This window comes from Rhinolophus sinicus, chromosome 1 (assembly GCF_057876585.1).
Source record: "Rhinolophus sinicus isolate RSI-liver-muscle chromosome 1, RSI-T2T, whole genome shotgun sequence".
Taxonomy (NCBI): Eukaryota; Metazoa; Chordata; class Mammalia; order Chiroptera; family Rhinolophidae; genus Rhinolophus; species Rhinolophus sinicus.
Genome location: NC_142501.1, coordinates 53,496,164 through 53,507,826, shown reverse-complemented (window position 1 = coordinate 53,507,826; position 11,663 = coordinate 53,496,164). Strand labels below are relative to the sequence as shown.

The window sequence follows — 11,663 nt, the reverse complement described above, 5'->3', positions numbered from 1 at the left end:
TGGAGCTCTAACCGCCTGAGCCACCGGAACGGCCCCCAAACCTGTGTTTTTAATTATTTTCCAGCTTTTTGGTTCCATTATGAGTGGCATATTAAAAATCTAAAATTGGGGTGGCCGGTTAGCTCAGTTTGTTAGAGCGCAGTGCTCTGAACAACAAGGTTGCCGGTTTGATCCCCACGGGCCACTGTGAGCTGCGCCCTCCACAACTAGATTGAAACAACTACTTGACTTGGAGCTGATAGGTCCCGGAAAAACACACTTAAAATAAGTGAAAGTTTAAAAAAAAATCTAATATTGAGAATTTTTTATTATATTTCTGCATTTTGCTTAATATTCTGACCCTGTATTATTAGGTGCATTCAGGTTTAGATGTGTTTTATCTTCCAGGTGAACTGAATCTTTTACCATTTTATAGTGACCATCTTTGTCCCAAGTAGTAATTTTCCCTTAAAAATCTACTTTGTTCAATATACATATAGCTATACCAGTGCTGTCCTTTGATTACTATTTTGTGTAAATTTTTCCATGCTTTTCCTTTCAACCTTCCCGTATCCTTAAAATTTTCAATTTACCCCTCATACACAACATATAGCTGTATTATGTTTCCTAATTCAACATGACAATCTGATATTTAACTAAAAAGCCCAGTGCATTTACATTTATTATGATTACTGATACATGTAATTTTTACCATTTTATTTTGGGCAATTTGTCCTGTTTCTCTTCTTTCTTGTCTTTTGGATTGCTGAGTATTTTTATTGGGTGTAGAATTCTAGATGTTCTCTGTATGCTATAGTGAAAAGTAGAGGGCTCTTTTGTTCTTTTATTTGTCATTTCCCCACGTGGTTTGAGCTTGTGAAAGCAGACCCATGTTTCATGTTTATCTGGTATCCTTCACCAAGCACAATGCTTTGTACAGTTAATTCATAGAAATTGTATTTGATTACTTGGCAAAGAAGTGATGTGGCCTTTTTTATTTTTAAATACTTGTTAGAAAGTCTAAGTCAGTTTTTGTTTAGTGTTTTATAAACTTAGTTGAAGTGTTATTTGCAATGTTTTCTAAGTTAAGAAAAAACATTTTTTTTTTTGGCAAGAATCTTTTCCAGATGTGGTATTAAATTCTGAGAGCTGTCAGTTGAAAAAAAAAAATGCTTTGATGCTCAGTTGTTTTCTACAACAAAGTATTAAATTACCATTTTCTTGGTCTGCTTGACCTTTCATTCAGAGAATGGTCTATTATTAAGGTATCATTTATGAGTTTCTAAAAAGATACTACAATATGACCTGAAATACAAAAACATTCAATTCATAATAGTGGTTTCCTTTAGGGAGGGGAATTGGACTACTGAAAGGTGGGAGTTCATCTGTGTATTTTTCTTCAGAAAATACACAAGATAAAATGTTAACTCTTATTAATTCTGGACGGTGGGTGTACAACGATTTGATATGTTAACTAGTGTCGTTTTCTATGTAGTTGTTTGTAAACTTCTGTGATTTTAAAATGGAGGTTGCCATCTAGTGGATACATTTAAATAGAACTTTTAAAATCTTTTATAATGGATACATAAAGATGTAGCAGGTCCTTGAATAATGTCTTTTGTTCGACTACGTACTTTCATTCTAATGTTGATGAGATGCTGTAAGAACTAATTCTTGTTTGTATCAGTTAGCCTACGGTAAAACTGATTTTGGTATACATGGTTTTGCTTCAAATCACAGAACCTACGGACGTTAAGTGAAGACTTATTGTACAATGGAACAAAGCTTTTCAGACTTTTCAACACAAGTAAGACAGAAGGTATATTCTGGTGGTTAAGGCCACAAACTTTGGAGATGATCAGACCTAGGTCTGCACCCTAGTTTTATTTAACATGTGAACTTGTTCAAGTCTCAGACCTCTGTGCCTTATTGAATTTGAACCCCAGACCCTCATTCATTGAACAAACATGGAGCACTCCTGTGACCAAGCAAGCACTACCCTAGACTGTATGGATCCTGCAAGAGCACAAGAGTTTCCCCCTAGAGTTTAATAAAGTATGAGTTGGAGGTAGGAGTGGGGAAGAGACCACTATTTTAGTTTGAATGGTTAAAGATCAGTTTAAATCCCAGATCCCTAGTTATTAATGCTTATATAATCTTAGGCAAGTGCCAATCTTACAGGATGACATTAAAATCTTAAATTCCACAAGAGCTATAACACTGCCTTGTTCATCATTCTTTTCCTAGTAATACTTGACATACAAAAGGCCTTCAATAAATATTTGCTGAATGAACACCATAATAGTTTCTGGTGCATAGTTAGCATTCAATAAACAGTAGTTATTAAGGAAATGGTATGATTGTGTATATTATGTATACAAACACCCCTGGATTTATAACAATTTAAACTGATACATATATACATAACTTACCAGTTAAAAACTGTTAAATATTACTTAATGAAGGCAGCAAACTAGTACATGTATCAATTTTGAGAAAAAGGATCTTAACCATGAAATGGCAGAGTTGATCACTAGTGCCCGTTTGCTGCAAAAAAATTGACACTGATGAAGGGGAAAGTTATGTCTTAAAAAAAAAAAAAAAATGGAGTTAAATGGCCTAAACCTTCCTCTAAATGACTACCCCTCAGATTCCTGTTAAACTTTCCCTAGAACAGGCTTCTGAATTCTACACACTTGATGTAAGTGTTCCTTTACTTTGCTTTATAGTAAAAACAAGCAGTATTTATGAAAAGAACCTACGTTGTATCAGGGTAAATAATGTTAGATGACTACTGCAATTAGATTTTGATATACTTTGACATTTTGTTTCACTATAATCTGTTACTTTCCTGTAAATTAGCTATCAAGCCCTTAGTCAAATTTCACTCTTTATATCATTTATAGCATCTTTTCTGGGAATGTGAACTGCCATTGTGACAACTATCTAATTCTAAGCCATAATATATATTTTTATATCCTTCCTATGTCCACATATTTTAAGTGGAGAAAAACATACGTTTATGTGAATTTTAAAGGTAAATTTGTGATTATAAAGCAATTATAACTTTGATATAATTGCTGAATGAATAAACAAATATAGTAAGATTTCTAAAGCTCTAACACATGCCCATTCTTCACGCTCTGTTCACAATAAAATTAAAAGGGTATCTTATATGTTCAAAATGTGTTCATGGGCAATGTATTTCCTCAATATTATATATATAAATTAATTGATAATGAATTTATGTAAAATAGTAAATTGAGTGAAGGAATAGTTTCATTGGTCTATTAAACTTTTGAAGTCTAATTTCAAGTTTGAACTATAATTACCTTTAAAATTCCTTAAGCCGTATGTTGGATTCAAATGAGAAAAACATCTAGGAAAAATATGGTATGCACTCACGGAATCCTCAGAGGCTTGCTCGTGTCTGTTACATACAGCTAGGCCAGGTAACTTGATCTAGTGAGCAAGGCCCTGCACCAGAAGTCTGCAGGCAGTGCAGAGTTTACAAATATTTGTGGCTGCCCAGCTGTTAAGGCACTAAGAGCTAGACTATCTTCTATTGCAGCCAAGCATAACATCTACCCTTTTAAAAACTCCTGAAATAACCCAGTGACCCCTTACCACCTTCTGTTCTTCAAACTTAATAGACCACTAATTTAAGACTCTGGCTTTACAAGGTAATGAATGATATAAGTAATCCCACTGGTGATCAAACTTGTTATAACTTGCTGCCAAGTAAACAGAGTCTCAATTTACAAGACCCTGTTAATGAAATTTTTCATTATGATTAACCACAAATTTATCAACTGGGTTAAGATTTCTATGTAACTGGCTCCTTAACCATGTCCTAAACACTTGTAGAACAAAAAATTTCGCTACCTTTAGTTTATTGTAATTGGTTCTGAGTCAAAACATACAAGCATATCCCCTCTTAAAATAGACTGTAGACCAGAATTGTAAATTTATCCTCATTTTAAAGCTAGAAATACATTATACTTAATATAATTAACAGAATGGCTATCAGGAAGCTTGTCATTTATATATCAAGCAATACATTTTACATTCAGCAAACTTAATGTTATCAAATGTCCTTTAATTTCGTAGACAATATGATACATATTGTGTAAGAAGCACACAACAGCTTTGCAGTACAATTTCAAAGTGTACACTAATTGGAATACAGAGGTTAAATACTGGTGAACTGACAGCATTTTTGAACTCTGGATAAACTGCATACAAAACTGAGAATTCAAATATTAGCCAATCTGGAAACTTTACTTCCCATAATATAAAAATGATACTTTGAGATGCAAAATATTTTTTTTTACTAAACAAACTATATAAACATTTAAAATAATCATTAAAAACTCAACTTTAGAATTTATAAAGATTAGCTATAAAAATATATTGGCAGTCACTTTTATAAATGTACCATTCACTACATTACAAAATAGTCTCTAACATAAAATGGCTTTAATAACTGTACTATTTTAGAATCTGATAAACCTTACATTAAATCGATTATAAAATCCTCTTGGAAAACTTTGGTATGCATCTTCAGAAGGTTTTAAAAAAATACTCTAATATCACCTCAAGGGCCTGTAAACATTCCATTCTATTAAAGCACAACAGAATAAGTAATGTATATTCAACTGCATATAGGATATAGAATCAAAAAACAATTATATCTTTGTAGAAAATCACCATTCCCAGAATAACCAAAAAACAAACTATTTAAAAGTATCAAACTTTTAAACAGTTCTCTTTCCATTCTGATTAAAAAATGTTACAAAATCACCACACTCTATTCATGTACCTTAGATGCCTTTTAGGACAAGGCCTCAAAAATAGTTTAACCCACTCTCAAAAAACTCTTGAGTCCAATAAACAAACTTAAAAGCTCATTTAAAAAACTTGACAATAGAACAAGTATATGTAATCAGACACATAATTTATATATTTAGTTATGTATTAGCTCTTATATTTGTAATTTAGACTTTATTGGCAGAAATAAAATACACACACACACAACTGAAAAAAGTAAGTTTTAGGAAATAGTAAGAAACGCAAACTTATAAGGTAAATTGATTTATTTTTAAAAATTCAATTTACCAATTTATCAATTTTATCTATGATTTTTAGATTATTGACAATGATTGTTATCTAGAAAATTCAAATTGATGAAAGTTCATTTCTTGCTTCTTGAGTGTGTTTAATTTTTAAAGCTTCCAGTTGTGCCAGTAACTTCCTTGAGGTCATTTTCCACTTTATCCTCTGTCAACAGATCTCTTGCATAATGTATTTATCTTTGAGTTGCAAAAGCCTAAATAAAAGCTTCATTTTTGACCTTTTAATTTATAAAACTCCACTAAAAAGAAAAAATCCATCTAATTTTTAGACAAGTCCACAAAGTATCTTCTTTAAGAATCAAACACTTTTATGGGAATAAAGATCCTTCAAAGTTTTTAACTCTTCTATTAGAGTTTTATTTTGATTTTCCAGGACTGCAACTCGATTTTCGAGGCATTTCACATATTCTTTCTTCTTTCTGCGACATTCTCGAGCAGCTTCTCTAAATATAAGCATTAAAAACCCATGTTAGAAAAAAAATTCACTTTCTTGAAACAGTAAATGCACTTTAGTAATTTTCCCTGGTCTTTTTTTCCTAACTAAAAAAATTAAGGTAGCGTCTATATACAGTGAAATACAGATCTTCAGTGTAGAATTCAGTTTTGGCAAATGCATGCACCTGTATAACCCACATACCTAGTACCAAGACAGAACATTTTCATTGCCGCAGAAAGTTCCCTCATGCCCATTCCTGGTCAGTCCTCTCCCCAAGCTGTTCTGTTCTGATTTTAATCACCATAGATGAAGTTTTTCCTAATCCAGAACTTCATATAACAGTTATACAGTATGTAGTCTTGTGTGTGGTCTCCTTTCCTCTGTATTTTTGAGGCTCATTCATGTTACTGCACGCTGGTTTGTTCCTTTATATTTTGGGGCATATTCCACTGTATGAATATCACCACAATTTGTTGATCCTTCTCTTGGACCGTCTGTAGTTTTAGCTGCTATGCATGTTTTTGTGTCAGTTTCTTTGTGAACACGTCCCATTTCTCTTGGATAAATACCAAGGAGTGAAATTTATGGCTCCTCTTGCAATTAATTTTTATTGAGCTTTAATTACAAACAGTGCTTGATAATCCGTTTTGTACATGTCCTCTTAGAATATTTCTATAAAGTCACATATAAGTTTTATACACACACAGAAGTAGAAAGTACTATTTTTTATACTATGTACTGTAGATATTATCTGCAATTTGCTTTTTAACACTCATTGTTTTAATGATGTTTTTATATTGATGTTTCTATATTGGTACACAGATTTTTGCCATGTAGATATTTTGTTGTTAATTAACTTTCATTTCCCGAACTAGTGAGATTCAGCATCTTTTCAAAAGTTTATCCGTTTTTTGGATCTGCTCTTATGTAAACTGTCTTTTTATACCCTTTGTGCTTTCATACCTTTTGCCCATTTTACAATTAGAAATTATTAGAAAGACAAACAACCTAATGCACAACTCTCTCTATACATTATACATATTAATCCTTTACCTGTTTTTAACTTTTCTAATCTATCATTCGACCTCTGTTATTTTTATTCTTGGGCCATAAATGCCCTTTTTTAGTCTCTTTTTTTCCTTGGCTTAGATTAAAATGTCATGCACTATATATTTCCCTCTAAATTTTATTTTCAAGACTTTACTGCTTAATTTTCACAATTAAGATTTTATTTAATCTGTCTGGAATTATTTTTGTACATGGTATTAAAAATAGGAGTCCAATTTAATTTTCTTTCAAATGTGGAGTTGATTGTGTATCTTTTATTAAATAAGCCATCCTTTACAAGGGCATTTAACTAGCACAACAAGCTATTTCTGGCCTCTCTATGCCACTTGCTAATGTTACTGTCTGCTTCTTGGCTGATACCAACTTTTGATTACAGTGGCTTTAGAGTCATTTCAATGCCTTATAAGACAAAATGACCTCTTTCTGCTCTTGACCATTCTTGGATATTTATTTCTTTCATGTAAACCTTTAGCTTATTTTGTCCAATTTTATAAAGAGCTATAGAGAATCACATTAAATTTATATTTGAATTCTGGAAGAGTTGACATTTTATATTAATTGTCTTCATCAAAAAACAATATTTTTCTATTTGTTCAGATACTATTTTACCTCTCAATAAGATTTTAAAAATATGGACCCTATACCTTTCCTGTTAAATTTACTAAGTATTTTAAGATTTTTGTCACTAATATTAATGTAATATTATCTCCCATTATTTTCAAGATGGTAATTCATAGTAGAAAAACACCTTACTAAATTTCCTTATAAATTAATATAGTTTAAAAAATTTTTATGAAGTAGTACACACAAAAGTCTGTCGTATAGATGTAAGTTATGTAGCATAATAAAATGTTTACATGTAAACTCAATACCCAGTAAGAGAAACTATTCAACTCGAAAAGTAAAACAACTTAAAAAAGACCAAAAAATAACCCTAAACTTAACTGTAAACCTAACACTAACCCTAACCCTAACCCTTACCACAGACCATACTCTAACCCTAATACTAACATTAAACCTATTTGAAATCCAAATCCTAACTTCAAATCTAACTCTAATCCTAACCCTAAACCTCAGCCTAAAGCACAAACCCCAATTGAAACCCAAACCTTAACCTTAAGGCTAACCCTAACCTTAATGATAATCTTAAACCTAACCCTAAACCTAACCCCAAACCTAACAGTAACCCTAACCCTAACCCCTAACGCATCCCAGCCCTAGACTCCTTCTAACCCTCACCCTAACACTAATTGAAACCCAATCCCTGACCTAAAGCTAAACCAAATTCTACACCTAATCACGAAGTCAACGCTAAGCCTAACCCTCACCCTGAACACTCAGCCTAACTCAAAATGAGACCCTAACCCTAACCCAGCCCGTATCCTAGTCCTAAACCTAACACAACTCTAATTTAAATTAAACCCTAACTTCAGAGTTAACTCTAACCCTAACCATACACCTATCCTGACTCACTAGCTAACCCTGAATGTTAACACTTGTCCTAAACCTAATGCTAACCTTAGCCCTTACCTAAACCACACACACACACACACACACAAAGTATCTATACTGTTAAAGGACCCTGTATGCTATTTCCATTCCATACCCCTGCCTCTTGCCCAGAAGCAATTACTAGCTTCAACCTTTTGCTTATTTTTATAGTTTTAGTACATATGTACGCCCCTAAATTATATATTATTTAGTTTGCTTATTTTCTAAAACATACTGTAAAATATCACACTATGTATTGTTTCAACTTGCTTTTTTCACTCAACTTTACTTTTCTAATATTTATTCATGTTAAATTGATCGTTCATTTAATCATTACAAATGAACACTATTACACTGTATGAATACTGTCGTATAAAAACAAAATACCACAATTTATGTACCCATTCTGTTATTTATAGTTATTTGGGTTGTTTCTTGATTTCTGCTATTTTTATGCATACTTCCTACAAAAGTCTCTCTCGGTCACATACACAGAGTAAAACAGCAGTGTCACAGAGCATATCCAGGTCAACTATACAAGATACGACCAATTCATTTCCAAAGTGGCTACACCAATTTACACTCCCATAAGCAATATACGAGTTCCAAATCCTTGCCAGCTCCTGGTTAGACTTTAAGATTTTTGCCAATTGGATGAGGATCAATGGTATCTACATGTGTGGTATTAATTTGCGTTTCTTTAATTACTGATAATGGTAAGCAATCTTTCATGATTAACTGTGTGTTTTCTGAGAAATACCTATGCATGTATTTTGCCAATTTTTTTTCTGTTGGGTTGTACTTTTCTTATTTTTGATCCTTGTATTTTTTTCAAACAAATCTTTTTTTGTTAGATATGTTGTACAAATAACTTCTATAGGTTTGAAGCTTACATTTTCACTTGCTTTCTGTTATCTTCTGTTCGACAGAAGTTATGTTGATCTTAATGCTGATATCACACTAATTACCAAAGCTTTAAATAAAACTTGGTATCTCCTCACCTGATTCTTGTCTGGAATATTTTGGCTGTTCATGGCCCTTTACTCTTCTATAAATTTTAGAATCAACTTGTCAAGTTCTTCAAACAACCTGTTTGGGTTTTGAGTGGGACTGCACTGAATCTATGGATCAATTGGGGGAAAAATAGTCATCTTTATAATACTGAGTTTCCGTATGTGTGGACATAGTATATTTCTCCGTTTATATCTAACAAACGTAAAAACTCATCACTTCTAACAATTTTTCTGTAAGTTCATTTGGGTATTTTTAAATAAGCAATCATATAAAAATAGTAATAGTTTTACTTCTTTCATTTAAATTCTTATATTCCCTCCCCCGCCCGCCTATTCCTGTTTTACTAAATGACAAGGGAGGGTTTCCAGTACAAACTGGTTCTTTTTTAAGCTTCCAAATAAATAGTTTGTAGATGATTCTCCTAGATATTCTAAGCGGATAAATATATCTTTGCTAATAATAACAGCCTTGTTTTTCTTTTTCAATTTTTGTCACTTTTAGAGTCTCTTCATCTTTGATTTTCAATGACATCCTCTTTTTCCTTTAAATATATATACTGTTTTTCCTTTTCCCATTATAAAACTGAAGACTTTACAAAACTCATTCTGCTGTTTGCTTTTTTTGCTGATGCTTACTCCTGAAAGGCAGTGTAGTATTATCTAAGACGCTGGACTCTGAAGCCTGGACCTGTGAGCTTAAATCCTACGTCTCCCACTTACTAAGCAGCATAGCCGAGGCAAATAACTTAGCCTCTCTAGGTCTCAGTTTCCTCATCTCAAAACAAACAAACAAAAGGAAATAATATTTATACCTCAAAAACTTCTGTGAAAATTACAATTGGGCTTTGGTACATTCATGATGGAGGCCTAATTCCTTGGTAGTCTATGATTTTTCAATTTGTATTTGTTAGAACTTAATGTATGGGAATTCATTAAAGCCTGTGTTGAGGTTGCTTTCTTCCAAGCAATTGAGGGCACTATGGTCGTTGATCCGTCTTTAAATTACAATTCTCAGCTTACAGGTGTAGCACTTCTTGGGTCTTTACCTCATGAAGAATAATCTGTGATCCAGTTTCCCAGCCTGCACAGGCCCCAGGCTGTCCCTAGTCCCCTCTGCGTAATAAAATTATACCGATCACAAAGCTCTGAATTTATCTTGATTATACAGGGGCTGCGTCAGTGCTTATTAACCTCATGTCTTATGCTTCTGGTTCATGCCTAATCGCAGCAGAATTCTGACCTTCCTGTAGGCTCATCCAATCATTTAAAAGGACGGTATTTATATTTCATCAAGCTTTTAAAAATATTATGTAGCCAAGGTCATGCTGGCAGAAACAGAAGTCTCAATTTAGTAATTTTTAACACATCTTTTGGATTTCCCATACAATTTTATCATAAGCAAACAAATACAATTCTTCTTTTCTAATATTTGCATAACCTACTTCATTTCCCTATCTTACTGCGTTGGTTGGAACCTCCAAAACAGACAGTCCCTGCCTTGTTACAAAGTTCATTTACAGTGATGTTTGCTCTTAGTTTCTAGTAAAGCAACAGTTTATCTTGAAATAATTAAATTCATCCATCTGTTCCTTTTATGGTAATTTTTACTGCTCTAGAAAATCATCCTTTTACTATAATTTTCTAACTTATTGGTGAGGAGCTGAAAATAGAATCCTATTGTAATTTAAAAAATTTACTGTATCTGTGGTAATTTACCCTCTTTTGTTCCTAATTTAGTTTATTGGTATCTTTTTTCTTTTTCCCTTGAACACATTGCAGACTACCCATTATATTCTTTTTCTCAAAGAACCAGTGGTTTTTCATGCCTGATGTACATACATATAGTGCATACAGCAATGTTTAAAATACATTTAAAATGAAAGTGCATGTTTCTGGGGGTTAAAACAATTGCTCAAGAATTGATTTTTAAGAGCATTTCTATGTCAGTAAGTAAACGAGGTATTACATAGATTGCCACTAATTCTTTCCTCTTCTTGCTGTGGTTAATGTCAAACAGCAACCTATTATTTTCATTTAACTTTGTCAGCCCAAGAACAAAATACATTGTTTGAAAAGCTTTGCTTAATTGTGCTATTCAAAGGACACAATAGCAATGGAAGAACTCCAGGCCACATATTAAATAGATTGAGCAATGGGATTTACTAATCCATTGAAAATTAACCAGACGTAATCTAATACTCAGTAAAATTAAGCTGATAAATCAATCTCTCTCTTTATTTCTAATATACAATTCCAGTTAACATCTGGTTATGTTTTGAGATTTCCAAAAACATTACCCATTCTGGCAGTATAATTTTATTACCTACCTGTTTTTCATCAACCTTATTTCTCTTTTCAATTGGGGGTCGTCTGTTTTAGTTGTCGGAGATGTAAGAGTCACAGGAGAGGTCATCACCACAGTTTGTGGCAGCGAAGTAGCTGAAGGCGTGGTACGGATCTGATATGTCTGCATATCTCCTGAGGCAGCTGTGTGGTCAAAAAGAATGAGTTAATTTGTAAGTGGCTTTGAAAATACTTTGG

The 11,663-nt window shown here is 32.8% G+C and overlaps 1 protein-coding gene across 13 annotated transcripts in view; it reads right to left on the bottom strand.

Annotated features, from left to right (window-relative positions):
• Nucleotides 1–4,057: 4,057 nt before the first annotated feature.
• ATF1 (activating transcription factor 1) overlaps nt 4,058–11,663 on the bottom strand; it is a 50,069-nt gene continuing 42,463 nt past the window's right edge. For 12 of the 13 annotated variants that reach the window (XM_074325698.2, XM_088799403.1, XM_088799402.1 and 9 more), the window contains 2 exons: nt 11,450–11,609; nt 4,058–5,557 (listed from right to left, as the gene is read on the bottom strand). In XM_074325698.2, the coding sequence (XP_074181799.1) occupies nt 5,413–5,557; nt 11,450–11,609 (305 nt within the window). In that variant the 3' untranslated portion in view covers nt 4,058–5,412. Of the gene's footprint in view, nt 9,231–11,449; nt 11,610–11,663 lie in introns of all 13 variants that reach the window. The other variant, XM_088799392.1, reaches the window with a different exon arrangement.